Source organism: Dromiciops gliroides, chromosome 3 (assembly GCF_019393635.1).
Source record: "Dromiciops gliroides isolate mDroGli1 chromosome 3, mDroGli1.pri, whole genome shotgun sequence".
Lineage (NCBI taxonomy): Eukaryota > Metazoa > Chordata > Mammalia > Microbiotheria > Microbiotheriidae > Dromiciops > Dromiciops gliroides.
This window is the reverse complement of record NC_057863.1, coordinates 550901106-550916312: the sequence shown is the minus strand read 5'-3', so window position 1 is coordinate 550916312 and position 15207 is coordinate 550901106. Positions and strand designations below refer to the sequence as shown.

General features: G+C 48.4%; 2 protein-coding genes across 3 annotated transcripts in view; one reads left to right on the top strand and one right to left on the bottom strand.

Moving 5' to 3' along the window:
* The window catches only part of GAB2 (GRB2 associated binding protein 2), a 251707-nt gene extending 246141 nt beyond the window's left edge, over nt 1-5566 (top strand). For both annotated transcript variants that reach the window (XM_043993203.1, XM_043993204.1), the window contains exon 10: nt 947-5566. In XM_043993203.1, coding sequence (XP_043849138.1) covers nt 947-1090 — 144 coding nt within the window. In that variant the 3' untranslated portion in view covers nt 1091-5566. The remainder of the gene's footprint in view (nt 1-946) is intronic.
* Nucleotides 5567-5578: 12 nt separating this feature from the next.
* USP35 (ubiquitin specific peptidase 35) overlaps nt 5579-15207 on the bottom strand; it is an 81862-nt gene continuing 72233 nt past the window's right edge. The window contains exons 16-17 of the mRNA XM_043993206.1: nt 14180-14983; nt 5579-9817 (exon numbers count right to left, since the gene is read on the bottom strand). Of these exons, the coding sequence (XP_043849141.1) occupies nt 9644-9817; nt 14180-14983 (978 nt within the window). The 3' untranslated portion in view covers nt 5579-9643. The remainder of the gene's footprint in view (nt 9818-14179; nt 14984-15207) is intronic.

Below are 15207 nucleotides of genomic sequence, written 5' to 3'. Positions count from 1 at the left end.
TCTCCTGTGGCGCTCCCCCCTCCCCCCCAAATAAAAGAAAGAAAGAGAGAGGTGGATCAGTGGAATAGAATAGGTACAAATTACACTATAGTAAATTACTATAGTAATCTAGTGTATGACAAACCTGAAGATCCAAAGCTTTTGGAACAAACACTCATTATTTGACAAAAACTGCTGGAAAACTGGAAAACAATACGGCAGAAACTAGGTATAGACCAATATCTCACACCATATACTGAAGGTCAAAACTGGTCATGATTCCCATCTAGTGCGATGGGTCCGTCATCCATTTCATAAAAGTATAATCAAACATTCCTGGCAAAAGCAGTTCCTAAGACCATCTAAAAGAAGTTCAGGAAGATTATTTAGGGCTCTCGGGAGCTCCCTACCAAAGTCCTAGAAACTAATTTTGTGTTTTTCTTGCCCAAAGGGCTCACCCCTGGGGAATGCCATTCCCTCAGATGGCTCCAGGTCTGCACCACACTTTCCTTGCCCGCAACAGTCTTGTTGGGGATGGGGGTGGCAGGGTGGCTCCTTCACACCTCCTTTGTTCCACCAGTCCCCTGGCCCAGAGAAGGGCACAAGGGTCCATGGCAGTGTTTGCCTTGGAGGTACTTAGCCAATAGTCACAGCCATGGAGTAGTGGATCCAGAGCCAGCCTCAGACAGGGGCCAAGGCCTGCCTCTGACACATTCTGCCTCTGTGAACCTGGGCAAGTCATTTTCTAAGACCCTAAGTTGCAGAGAAGATAGTGACCTGCACTGGTAGAGTTGCCTCCTTTCTTCACCAGGAGTTCCCTGTACCAGTGAACTGACATGGATAGTATACTCAAAACAAATCCACCAGCTAGGTATCAGCTCAGGAAAATGAAGGGGGAAGTTTCTGCTGGGAGGAAGGCCAGGCCACACCCCTGGGACTCATGCTGGCTTGTGTTTCTGCTCCATAGCCATCTACATCATCCATCACATCAGACGAGAAAGTGGATTACGTGCAAGTGGACAAGGAAAAGACCCAGGCTCTGCAGAACACCATGCAGGAGTGGACAGACGTCCGACAATCCTCAGAGCCCAGCAAGGGGGGCAAGCTGTGAATGGCAAGGCAGGCCCTGGACCCGGGGAAGGAGGTCTCCCTGTAACCAACTTCTTCCTGCCTCCCCTTCCCTGCCTCCCTCCTCCCTGGGGTCCCTGCCCTGCTCTGTGGGCCCAGCCTTTTAGGTTCTCAGTCTCCTGAGGCCTCCACTGGGGAGGAAGTGCTTGCTGGGGCTTTCTCATCCAGGGGCTGGGTAGTGCTCTCCCTCTGCCCATTGGGCAGCAGCTCAGGACCACACCTTTGAGCAATACTGAGAATGCCCAGAACCTCCCCACCTCTGCCTCTCTCCCCCGCAAGCTTTTGCTGAAATGTCTCTGCAGTTGCCTCTAGCTCCCTAGCCCTGAGTGTCCTCCTCTGAGCCAGGGTCGGCTGCCCTCCTTGGGATCCAGAACTCAGAGCCCCCCCCCCCCCTCAGAGCTCACTCTGTGTCACAGCCTCCTGCTCCCTCACTTCCAGCCTCTCAGATTTCTGGCCCACTTCTCTCAGCCTTGAGATCACGTGTTTATTAAGAAGTTCTGCTAGCCTATCCCCATAGGCTTCAGCAGGGGGCATATTTCCCAATGGAGAACAAGTGGGGAGTCTTGGTTAGAGGTAACTGATCCTTGCCCACTCTGTCTGGGGAACCCCCAACATCAGGGAGATCTGCTTCCCCGGGTTCAGGGCCTGCTTTGGTCAAGGAGGCAGGGGCTGAGGCAAGGTGGGGAGATGTCAGCACCAAGGACCAGGGTGTCGGCTGACATTTGCAGTGCCCCACCCTTCAGAGTAGCTGCTTCCTGCAGCTCAGGACAGGGAGAAACAGAATAGACCAAGGGAGACAGAAAATCAAGACCAGGACATCAAGTCCCTGGAGGCTGTGGACATTGAACATCCAGACACCGAAACTGTGGACCTGTGAGATTTGATGAGCATGCCAAGGCCCCTGCTGGGATGGAGCATCCCCTGCTCAGCATAAAGGGACATCCTTAGGCACCTTGGGGCTAGAGCAAAAGGTGTTCCTTCAGACTTTGGATGATGGGCCTCTGGGGGATGGAGGGGACATACTATAGGAAAGAGGGCAGTTTTTCCAAGCCAGGAAGGGGAAAACCACAGTGCTTGGAGGTACATGGTGTTAGAGGGGAACTAGGCATCCATGGGAGGGGGAATGTAGGGAAGGGGCTGAGAGGCTGGTGAAATGTATGAAGGAGGATAATGGAAGGGAAGGCTTTTGGAGGGTTAATGAAGAATCTGAGCTGATACTTTATGGGAGTGGATTAATGCAGTGCACACGGGCCTGAAACGCAGCATTGGAGAGGGTCATGTCATGTGTCCAGGTAAAGTGCATCTGCTGTGCAGTTAATGGTGTTATTGACATTTGCATGGGAGAAATTCGCTGGGAAAAGGAGGTCATGGAAGCAATGTGGTGGGGGAGAGGGATGATGCTGAGCGCAAGGGAGAGGCAGTGGGGAGACAGGTAATGAATGTCACGTGGAGAAGAGGAAATGTAGGTAGGACTGATGTTATGGACGTCAGGAAGATGCAGTGTTTGGAGGAGGAGTTCTGTAGTGGGCCCTGGCAGGCTGTGAGGACTGGGAAGAAGTCTATTTCAGGCTCAACTTGGACATTTCCCCCATATCCCTACTCGGGAAGGATAAAAATCCTCAAAGCCAAGCCCGTATTTTTCTGGGGGTGGGGGCAGGCACGCATCAAAGAATGGAAAGCCTTAGGGACCAAATATGCCTTGCACACATGTACAAGGTGCCCCAGAGATCAGAACCGGGGGGGGGGGTGGGCATGGTCATCAGTCTTCCCTGCGGGCCTGCCTGGTTTGTAGCTATGATGGAACAAAGTTCTTGCTGGGTTTAGGAAGCAGTAGTTAGGCCTGCCTCTTTGGGAGGCAGAGAAGGCCTGTGTAGGAGCTGTTCCCCATAGTGGGACGGGCAGTTTCCTAAGATTTGCCAGGTGGTGGTGATGGGCTACTCCTCATAAACTCAATTATTTGTAATTTTCATAGGACTTATAGCTAGAAGGGACCTTTGAGACCATCTCGTCCAATCTCCTTATTTGGCAGATGGTCTGGATAAGTGAAATAACTGGCTCAAGGTGGTGGTAGTAGTAGTAGTAGTAGTAGTAGTAGTGAGACACGAGCCCAGGGTGATGCTTTTCTCAGTATCCCATGCCGCCATCTCTTTCAGAACTGCAGAGGAGTAGGACAGTTGTCCCCAGAGGATCCCCCAACAGAAAATACTGTCTGTTCAACCACACCTTTCCTCTCTCACCCCCCTCAGCCATTTTGGCCAGGAGACTAAGAAATAGTGAAGAGCCAAATGTAGACAAGAAAAGGCATTGAAAAATAGGGAAGCAGGATACCCAACAGCTGCAGGATACCCAGCACCAAGGTTATTAGCTAATCAGCGACATACCTCCAACGCTTCAGGTCCTTAGATCAAGGACACATCATCCTTCTGTGCCTCAGTTCCCCCATCACAAAAAATGGGGTAATAGCAACCTACCTCATTGGACTAGGGCTGAAGCTGAGTTAACTCTGGACAGACAGGTTCTGGCCTGTTATTTCTAAGTTACTCTTTGGCCTCAGTGAGAGGGGGGATTCTTACAGTGTCAGCCTAAGAGGCCATGTTTGGTAGGGGCAGGGAAGGGCACTTTCCTTGTTCTTAGCTCATAAACCTTTGTTAGAAATGGAAGAGTCTTGAAGAAAATAGAATTCTCCCTCACCACACTGAGAAACACTGGCCAATTTTCCCCCCTCCCCAAATCATTTTAACATGAAAATGAAAAAACAAATACAAAACCCTAGCCTGAATGGCTAGTTGTTCATGAGCTCTCAATCCCAGCCATATTTTCTGGTAGCTGCTTGGCTCTGATTGTAATAAAGCTTCGCATTCTCCTATACCTGCTTGGTACCCGCTTTGAGAGGACCCTAAATGGGAAAACCCAGGAAAACACAAGGGTTAGACTCAGCGGCCCAAGGCCCTTCTAACTCAAACAATCCTCGTCTGACATTCTCTCAGCCATAACTTTCTGTGCTAAAGGCAAGTGTTTTCCTGGTGCTAAGCCTGGGACCAGAGACCAATTGTTTGACTATAAAGAGGATGCAATGGTCGCAGCCTCCTGGGAGAACCTCTTTGGACTCCAAGACACACCAGTAAAGAGTAGGAAGGCCCAAGGCCCTCTGGGCTGCCATTGGAAAGAACCTTTTTCACCTTTAAGGAGCAGTGGGAAACAGCAGGGAATAGTATTTAAAGGCTTTTTAAAGCCTCAGGTGGCTTGGTGACCTAAGAAACCCCTACTGCCCTGCTCTGAGTCTTTTTTTTTTTTTCCAGGGCAATGGGGGTTAAGTGACTTGCCCAGGGTCACACAGCCAGTAAGTGTCAAGTGTCTGAGGCCAGATTTGAACTCAGGAACTCCTGAATCCAGGGCCGGTACTTTATCTGCTGCGCCACCTAGCCACCCCCCTTGCTCTGAGTCTTGGCTTCACAACTTAGGTCTTCTTTCTGTCCGATTTGAGTCACATTCCCACACCTGCCAGATTTGAAGCTACAGAATTAACCCCCCTACCCCCAACAATGCACAGAATGAGGTCCAGCATTTAGTCCTTGGACCTTGCTTCTTGACAGGGTTGCAGGCAGATATTATACACACTGGTGACGTCACCTACAGCCTGGCCTTTGCCGTCCAGCTCAATGCAGATTGGAAGGAAGTTGCAGGGGGCTGTATTTAGAAGAGGCTAGGGTAATATAGGGGTATGTATGGAATATATGAATAGAGAACCACAGTCTTGAGCTGTGGGTTTTAGTTATAACCCCTGGGACCAAGATAGAGAAATGAAAAATGGACAAAGGGTGTGAGCCAAGGAGGCAGCCTCCTTCTCCACTCAGGGTTGGGATCATGGGGGAATGGAGAATGACAATGAGCCCTCGAACCCAGGCCAGCAGAAAGATATCAAGGTCCTTCCCTCCGTGCCCCCCACCCCCACCCCCTCATCCCCTCCATGGACTGGATGATCTTTAAGCTTCCATATGGCTTTACTGACATTCGTGTATTCTGCAATGAGCAGGAAGAACCCAAGAGATCTGGAAGGCCATGTAGCCAGACTTTGGGGTGGGGTGGGGGGCTGCAGAGGAGCCTGCAAGTCTGTCGCCCAACGGGCAATACCCAGTGCTGTGCTCTTGTGTCTATGTTGGTGTCAGTGTCTGTGTCTTGAAACTTAGAACCATTTCCCGGGGTACAAGGGGGAAGGAAGGGTGGTCTTTGTGGGAAACCTTCCCCCAATACCACCTCCCCCTCCCCAAGGAAGAGAAATGGATTGTAGTGCACTGTGTACCTGAGATGTTAACTATTGAAAATGGACACATTTCCTCAAATCGCTGTTGGTGGCCAATGGCCTAAATTATTAATTTATTCTTTTCCTTTAAAAGAAGATGAAGAAGCAGCCTTTGTAACATGTATTTATCCTGTAAGTAGGTCTTGAGGGTGGGGGTGGGAGGGGGTGGAGGGTGGGGAATGGGTTTAACGTAGCTAATGTTTCTGCCGTTGATGAAATATGGTACAGGCCCAGTGAAAGTGAATCCCCTTGTTCACTGCCACAGACAGCAAGGCAAGAATAAAGGCAAAGAGAAATCTGATCCACTGAGTCTGTCTGTGTCTGACGCGAATGGTAGATGGAGGGTGAGGGCCCAGCCACCATCACAGAATAACACCCACAAATCACATGTCTGGGATGCTTTAAGGTTCACACAAAGACCCCAGGAGGTAGGCAGTACAAGTATTATCCTCGTGGTTCAGAGGAAGACACCACAAGGCTCAGAAAGTCGAGGTGATTTGCTTGGACATGCAGCCAGGACATGAGCCCAGGCCAGTATTGCTGCCTAACTTGTAGCTCATAGGATCCTGTTTGGAGCTGGAAAGGGACTTAAGAGGTCATCTGGTCAACCCCTTCATTTTACAGATGAGGAAACTGAGGCTGAGAGTTTTCTATTCAGATGGGGAAACTGAGGCTTATTGAAGTGACTGTGTACCAGTGAATCAGTGGCAGAGCTAAAATTTGCACTCCGCTGCAGATTGTTGTCCAGCCAGGTTGCTGGATTCTTCTACCCTACTTGAGATCTCTTGAAAGAACTCCCATTTTCTCCCCTCCCTTTCTTATCAAGTCCCTACTTCTTCTCTTACCTCAGACCTCACTTTCAGTCTCAGCTCTGGGTACAATCAATCGTTGTGTAATCATCTTCAACTCCCTGGGTCTCCATTTAATAAGTTCTCATTTCTATAATGATTTATGGCTTTCAAAGGACTTTCCTCCAAAAACTAGTTGAAGTCAGGAATGCAAATGGTACCCCCACTTCACAGATGACAAAACTGAGGCTCGAGAGGTTAAATAACATCCCACTGTCTCCAAGTGTCAGAGCCAGGAACTTTGACTCCAAAATAGTATGACTTCTCTTTCACCGGGAGGCTGCCACATCCCTGAACCCTCTGCTTCCCCACATTTTTCTTCCCCCTCCCCTTCGGCCTGTCCCTCTTCGGGATAGTTAGGAGACAATGTTGCGGTCGGGACTGAAGGCAGGAGAAGAGGGAGAGAGAAGAGCTTCCCCTTGGAAATCTTCCCAAATTTGAACCCCTAGTATTTCCTCAGCTCCAAGGGATAAGGAAAAGGATGAAGAAGAATAACCATCTGAGAGCCCCAGGCCCCAGGCTGGGAGCGATTCCACCATTCCTCCTGTGATAGGTTGGGGTGCAGATGCCCTTTTCCTCATTGCAAAGGCTGCCTCGGGGAGTGAGAAGAGCATCAGGCTGAGTCTTAATATGCCTCTGGTGACTTGCCTTGGGTTCCTGTCCTGTCTCTGGCACTATCTGGGTAATCATTCCTTCTGAGTCTGTTTCCTCACATGGGACCAGGATTGGTACGGAGAGTGCAACAGAAATGTCAATATATTGGGATCGACCTGCAGTTCTACCACTACGAACTTGATTTCCCCATGCTATTTGCCGGGAGAATGGAGAAGAATTGCTCCCCCTGCCCAAAGCCCAGGAGCATCGTTTCTCCTAAAACTTTACCCATAAGAGGCCATACCCAGGATCACAGACCATCCTGGTGAGGGAGAGTGACTTACCCAAAGTCATACTGCCAGAATCAGGCTTAGGACCCAGCTTGGGAATTCCTGGTCCAGAGTCTGGCCCAAATGCCAGCTCCAGTTGGCCAGGCTGTGGGGTCCCACTCCCAGGCCACTCAGGCAAGAGAAATTCGATCATAGGAAGGAAAATAGTCACAGACCCATAGGATCTCAAAACTGGATTCAAATCCAACTCTACTATTATGGTGGAAGTATGATCTTGGGCAAGTCACTTCTGCCTCTGAGTCTGTCTTCTCCTCTCTAAAAAGAAGTCCTTAGACTAGTTCAGCTGCAAGGGCCCTTCCAATTTTAACTCCTGTGAATGTCAGAGATCACCCACTTCACTATCAGAACAAGAATCCAGCTCCCCGGTTTAAAAAAAGATACAAGAATCTTAGCATGGGCAACTCTAATGGGTATAATCAGGCACTGTAGCAGGCTGGTAGGGGGTGCTCACGAATCAACCCTTTCGGAGGTTGTTTCCTCATCTATAAAATGGGGATAAAAAACCTACCACCCATATGAGTAGGAGGTCATGAGGATAAACTGAGGCCGCACAGTTTAGGGAAAGTGTTAGGTCAGAGGATCTGGGTGGGAATCCCAGTTCTACCTGTGAGTGCCTTCATTTATAAAATGAGGTTGGACTAATGTCTTTTCGGCACTGACGACCGGCTTTAACCTCCTGTGATCTAATGGATCCGAATTACAAAATTACAGAAAATATAGCCGCCACATCCCCAACAGAAGTGTCTGCTGGCTCATCACCTCTCTCCTAGCTGCAAAATGCACTGTTCTCTCTTTCTTAGTAAAAATAAACAGCCATCACGGGTAAATTGGGACCAGGGGAGCAGGAGGCTGAGTCTCCCCTGTCTGAGAGAAGAGGGAGCAGAGGGGAGTGGGCAAGGCCACTCCCCGTTATACTGTGCATGCAGTTGGCAAAAACTGGTCAAGATCCTGAGTCTTTGCTGCCTCCCTGAGCAGGTCATCTTGGGCCTGTCTCCACATTTATAAAATAAGGGTTGAGTTCTCTCACAGCTCTGAATTAGATTCCAGAGAATAATGAGTCAAGTGCTCTGGTCAACATTCCAGGACAGAGAGGCTTAACCTTAATGAGGACATGGACCCCTCTGATGGTCTGGTGACGCCTATAATAGAACCCCCCTACCCCCCATACACACACAATCATGCTTTTAAAATAATCGAAGGAAATGCCCAATTCAGTGGCGAATGCAAATAAAGATGTCTTTTTCCCCCCCTTCCAAGTTCGTGGATACCCTGAGATCTACCCATGGGGCCTATGGAGGTGTGGGGGGTGGGGAGGTCCGTGAGTCCCAGGTTAAAGAGACCCGCACTAGGGGGCAAAGAAAGGTGACATCAACACCCACACTCCCTCACGCATCCTCTATCTTACCATCTCCCCGATTTTGAGAGCTCAGGGTGTATTATCAGGGAAGGGTGGTGGTATTTTCGAGTGATGGGGAAATTGAGGGGGAGGGAAAGGAAAAGGGGTAAAGGGACAAGTGCTGTTTGATGACAGATTAGAACTGTGAAAGTCAGTGAGGCCTCTTCTCCCCAAACCTGATCATGTCCTTTTGTAACGGATTATGACTGTTGCATAAATCAGGCCCAGAGAAAGAAGGCGTTTGTCTTTGGTCACCACACACACATGTATGTGAGTCAAAGCCTTATTCCTGCAGGACCCTGAAATTGCTGTTGTCACACGGTAGGCATTTCAGTGGAACCAGTGAGGACAAGCCTTTATGTGGCATTTAAATGGACTTTTACGCAGACCTTGCTCGGGTATTCTCTGAGTCCTGATGACTCAGTTCCTCAAGCAGACTGACCAGACCAGAAGCCCACACTCCGATGGGCCCTGGGCTGGGCCTGTACCATTAACTTCTGCCTCTACCCTTCAGAAAAGGGTCAGACCTTCTTCCTTAGATGCCCTTTCCCTGGAAGGTGTGGTCAGAGAATCTCTGAGCTTGAAGGGACCTCAGAGGTCATCTAGTTCAACTTGTCCCTGAATAGAAACCCCCTCTATGATATCCCCAACAAGTGGTCATCTGCCTTTTGCTTGAATATCTCCCTCGATGAGGAGCTCACTCCCCATGGAGAAGCAGCCTGCTCCCTAACTGAACAGCTGTTAGGAAGTGAGCTGAAATCTGCTCCTCCTTAACTTTCTCCCTTTGTTCCTAATCCTGCTAGGAAGCTAGGGGAGGAAGAACAGGTCTGGGGTTAGGAAGAACAAGTCGGCTTCCTATATGTGAAAATAGGACCCTGTCCACTCTAAGTCCTCAGGGCCTGGGGAGCAGGTGGTGTGGTGAAACCTCGGAGCCCACCCTCTCTTGTCCTGTTTAAGGAATAAGGGGCCTGAGGTGGCCTTGCAAGGGAAGGGGCGTTAGAGCAGGCTGGGGGCTAGGAAGGGTGTATGGAATTGGGGTTCAAGACCCCTAGAAGACAAGTCTGTGGAAGGAGCTGCCACTGCCTCCAGCTGCAGGGTCACAGCCCCCTGGGGAGCCTTCATCATCCTCATCTTTGTCTTCATCCAAGTCCCTCCCCCAAGGGGGAGATTTGGGGAGCGTGGAGATGTAGGCTGATCTGCTCCTGGCCTCCTTTTCCTGCTCCTGGAGACAGAGAGAGGGGTTTCAGGTAAGGGGGGATGAGGAGGGAAAAACAGAAGCTCAGGATCAGAATTGCATGTCAAGGAAGTGGGAAGTCAGACAGGAAGCTTTGGTGATGGGGCAAATAGCTAAAAATGTGTCCTTGGGTAAACAATCCAATTGTGCCTTCAAATCAATGTTGTTATTTATTTGAAAATAACAAAAAGAATAATTAAGATAAATTTAAGTTGGGGGGGGAGAATTAGTAACTCTAGTGACATCTCTGCTGCTAGAGTGCATGTGTTTGATTTTTTGCATCCTTTAAATTTTGGTGCCTTGGGGCAAGGCTCTGATCACCCCACCTTAGTTATGGCTCTGTATAGAATCAGAGAACATTATTACCACAGGGTGAGGCCCAAAAGATTATTTAGTTCAACTTTCTCATTTTAAACTGAGGACCAGCAAAGGGAAGTGATTGCTCATGCTTGCATAGCTAGTTAATCACAAGGCCAGGAATTGACTCCCAGGAAAATAATTGTCTAATGGTGGATTTCAGGCAGTAGGGGAATGGGAGGCAGACTCTAGTTACAGAAAGAGCATGTTTCATTTTTCTTTAATATACAAATGTCCCTGATTTTCCCAGAATAGCTCTTAAATTGTGGCAGAAAAAAACAAACAAACCAGGAAGTCAAAATACTAGGAATCATTCTAATCCCAGGTCTACCCCAACCAACTCCTCAAGAGTAAAGACTGGGGTTTAGATAAGCTGTGACTATAAAATAGCAGGAATGAATGTTTAACAAAACTTGCATATCCAAGAGTGAGGATCCCAGTGCTGGATGGAAGCACCCAGTGTATCCTAGATTTGATGCAGGAAACAAGCTGAGGGGACAGGCCTGGAAGCACCAAATACTCTCAAGTCCACTTTCTTTTTTGTTTTGTTTTGTTTTGTTTTAGTGAGGCAATTGGGGTTAAGTGACTTGCCCAGGGTCACACAGCTAGTGAGTGTTAAGTGTCTGAGGCTGGATTTGAACTCAGGTTCTCCTGACTCCAGGGCTGGTGCTCTATCCACTGTGCCACCTAGCTGCCCCTCAAGTCCACTTTCAAATTCCACCTTCTCCCTGAAACCTTCCTTCTTCCCAATGTAGCATCATAGGAAGAGTCTTGGATGTGGAGGCAGAAGACCTTCAAGGTCCATAATTACTACTTAGAAGGTGGCAACTAAGTGGTATAGTGGATAGAGCTCTGAGCCTGGAGTCAAGAATACCTGAGTTCAGGGGCGGCTAGGTGGCGTAGTGGATAAAGCACCGGCCCTGCAAAAAAAAAGAATACCTGAGTTCAAATCTGCTTTCAAGCACTAGCTGAGTACTCCTGGGCAAGTCATTTAAATTTCTGCATGCCTCAGTTTCCTTAACTGTAAAATGGGGATGATAATAGCACCTACCTCACATCGTTGTTGTGAGGATCTTGAGATAATATTTGTAAAATGCTTAGCACAATACCTGGCACAGACTAGGTAATTAATAAATGCTTATTTCCTTCCTATTTGTGTGACCTGTGTCTCACTACTATAAAGCCCCTTTCTGTGTCTAGAATGTGGAAATAATAATAATACTTGTATTCTCTAAGTCCCACGGATATTTGTTGTTGTTTAGTTGTTTTCACTCGTGGCTGACTCTTCATGACCCCTTTTGGGGTTTTCTTTTGTTTGTTTGTTTGTTTTTGTGGGGCAATGGGGGTTAAGTGACTTGCCCAGGATCACACAGCTAGTAAGTGTCAAGTGTCTGAGGCCAGATTTGAACTCAGGTCCTCCTGAATCTAGGGCCGGTGCCTTATCCATTGTACCACCTAGCTGCCCCCTGGGTTTTCTTAACAGAGATATTGGAGTGGTTTTTCATTTCTTTCTCCAGCTCATTTTACAGATGAAGAAATCAAGGCAAACAGGGTTAAGTGACTTGCCCAAGGTCACATGGCTACTAAGGATCAGAGGCCAAATTTGAACTCAGGTCTATCCTGACTCCAAGCTCACCATTCTCTCTAGGACTATAGTAAACCTCACAAAAGTTACAGAGATGTGAAGCTGGAAGCCAAGAATTCTGCTCCTTACACTTACAGGAATTCAGAGATTGTCAGAGTTGCAAGGAGCTTAGGATGAGCCAAAGACCAGAGATATTAAGTATCTCCCAGTTGGCAGAGCCCTTCAGAGGCCATCTAGTTCAACCTGTATTGATCAGGCTCTGCTTGAACACCTCTAATGCTGGGGAGCTCACTCTCTTCCATCATTGGACATCTTGGGTTTAGAGGTCTTTGTTCTTTTGAGCTCAGATCTGCCTCTTAAGAGAGGACCCAATGGCTCACAGTTCTACACTCTAGGGCTAAGAGAGGATCATTCCCTACTTAAGTCCCCAAAGCCTGAGAAGCAGCCAGGCCAGCATAATCTCTCAGTTGTGACCCCTGCCCTTCCTGCCTACAGGACTTGGGGACTTCCAATGACATCTCCAGACACAAGATCTCATCCCCATCATCTTCATCTTCCAAATGCCACCTTCTCCAGGAAGCATATCTTGACCCTTTCCCTCTCCCCACTTCCCACTTCCTCCCTCTCTCTCCCTTGGTTTCTCTCTCTCCTACCCCTACCCCCCAAACTAACTGTATCAGATTTAAAGTTCCTTGGTCAGAAGATCTGCATTGTCCCTTTTTGATTCGTGATCTAAAGAGGTAGATTTTCCCTTGTGACCTCTTGCCTGGCCCAGAAGTGGTTTCCTGATATGGCCCTCAAAGATTGTAACTAAGGCTGTCTGGCTGTGGACCCCAAAGGGGCTAGCATGGTGGGGTGGAAAGAGCCCTGAACTTGGAAAATCTAGTTCAGAGAAAAGATCTGAGTTCAGGGGCAGCTAGGTGGCGCAGTGGATAGAGCACCGGCCCTGGATTCAGGAGTACCTGAGTTCAAATCCGGCCTCAGACACAATACTTACTAGCTGTGTGACCCTGGGCAAGTCACTTAACCCTAATTGCCTCACTAAAAAAAAAAAAAAAAAGATCTGAGTTCAAGTCCTACCTATCCTTAATGACCCTAAGTCACTTTGCCTTAGTTTCATAGGCCTTACTTTACAGTAAATTGAGTGAATTGGACGAGAACTGCTTCTTTTGTGTCATAGACCCCCACCCCGCCAGTGGTAGTCTGGTGAAGTCAGTGGGCCTCTTCTCAAAATAACGCTTGTCAAGATAGAAAATAAACTACATGGAGTTACAAAAGAAATCAATTATATTGAAATATAGTTATCAAAATATTTCTTAAAAACAAACTCATGGACCCTCATCTCTCAAGTTTCTAGCTCTAAACTTACAATCTTAGATCACACTTATTTGAACACGTAGGTTCTAATTACGCTGACTCCTGACTGTCTAAATGAAACAGTGACCAACTCTGGTCTTCAAGGGTCTCTACAATCTACTCCGAGTTACCCTTCAATGCCCTGTGTTCCCCTGAAATTAGAGAATCCTCCATCCCCTGTTCTCATGCCGCTTTCTCCTGTCTCCCCTTGGCCTTTGCTCACACTAAGCCCAACCCATCCCCTTGCCTGGAGCAGTGGATTTCTCCTATACCTCTTCATCTGGTGAAGACCCTCCCTTCCTCTGAGGCCCGATTCACGTAGAAAATAGGCCCACCTGGACACAGATGGGCAGACTCATTGACCAGTCCTCAGTCTCCCCGCACAGGCAGTGGGAGAGATAGTGATTCAGTCACCTCTGCATATGTGCCCCTTGGGAAGGAGCGAAATGAATCAGAGGGTCCCCCGGTCCCTCTTTAATATTCTATATTCTCTTTTCTAATGTTCGGTGTTCTAGGGCCCCTTCCAGCTATGTCATTCTACGTTCTAATGTTCTAAGATCTAACATTCTGCAATCCCTTCTAGTACTAACAATTTAAGTTCTCTGTTCTGACCTTGGGTTCTAAAATCCCTTCTGGCCTGAACACTGTGTGTGACTCTCTAAATAGCCCCGTCCCCTAAGGGCATTAAAATTGGAACTGAATCTCTTTAATGGATTCAAATACAATATTTAGAGGAATGCAGCTGTTGCATAAATCGAGGCACAGCTGTATCTCCGAGGTGGTCCTGGCAAGCCTCACTTCAGATACAAGATGCATGAGGTCAGAATAGAAAGGGAGTGGGAACGTCTATAACCTGTCTTGAGGGACAACAATATAATAATAACAATAATAGTTAAAGATTCCTCTTTCAGTGCGGATGGTTGACAGAAGGCTCATCACCACCCTGGGAGGGATGCCGTGTAAATAATATTATTCCCATTTTACAGATAAGGGCATTGAAGAGTCAGTTAGGAGGAAGACCAGCCTAAGTGTCTGGACCCTGCTCTGCTCACCTGCAGGTAAAGAAGGTTGTCTTTAGATATGGCTTCAATCAAGTCTTTGTGGAGAGCTGGTTCACTGTGGGGTCTGGGTGACCTGGGTTCTGCCCTAAGGCCTTCTCTGGCTCTCTGCCTATAGAACAGCACATAGGCTGTGTCCTTGGGAAAGAAGGAGGTGACATTACTGACTGACTCAAAGGAGGAGAAGGAGACGCGGGTGTCGTTGAACAGATACCACTGGCTCTCTAGTCCTGGGGTCTTTTCGGCTGAGGAGAATCCCGTGCACCCGGGCGGGTTAACCGTGGCCGTGGCTCCTTCTCGGGCATAGCAGTAGTAATGGCCGCTTTCTGAGGAGATGCCCGAGTGCACCACAACACTGCAGAGGTCATAGCCCGCACTGGCCTGGGCCTGGTCCTGCCGGGAGCAGCCGCCAGCCACGGGGAGCCGAAGGAACAGCGGAATAGAGATGTTGTCCAGGATCTTCTTCCGACGCATGGTCCGGAGGTCAAAGGAGAAGCGCAGCAGGGTGAGGATGAGGTAGCGGGGCCCCTCACTCAGCTCTACCACCTTCTCTGCATCCTGCAAGGAGGCACAATGCTCACAGTGATAACGGTTCTCGGCTGTCAGGGTCTCTGGTGACAGGAAGTAATTGAGAAGATCTGGGACAGAGCGAGAACCCTCAGGGCCACACATCCGCTCCCCGGAGGCAACCCCCGGGTTCCCTCCAGTCCTCGGGCCTAGACAAGCTTCCTTTTCTTTCTTTCTCTCCTCTTTTTCTTTCTCCTCTTCCTCCTGTTTCTCCTCTTTCTTTTCATCCACCTTTTTTTCCTTCTTTTTCTCTGCCTTTTCCTTCACTTCCTTCTCTTCCTCCTTTTCCTTCACTTCCTTCTCTTCCTCCTTTTTCTCTACCTCCTTTTCTTCCTCCTTTTTCTCCACCTCATCTTCCTCTTTTTTCTTCACCTCCTTTTTCTCCATCTCTGTCTCTTTCTCCTTTTTCTCCACTTCTTTTTCATCCTCCTTCCTTTTCTCTACCTCCTTTTCCT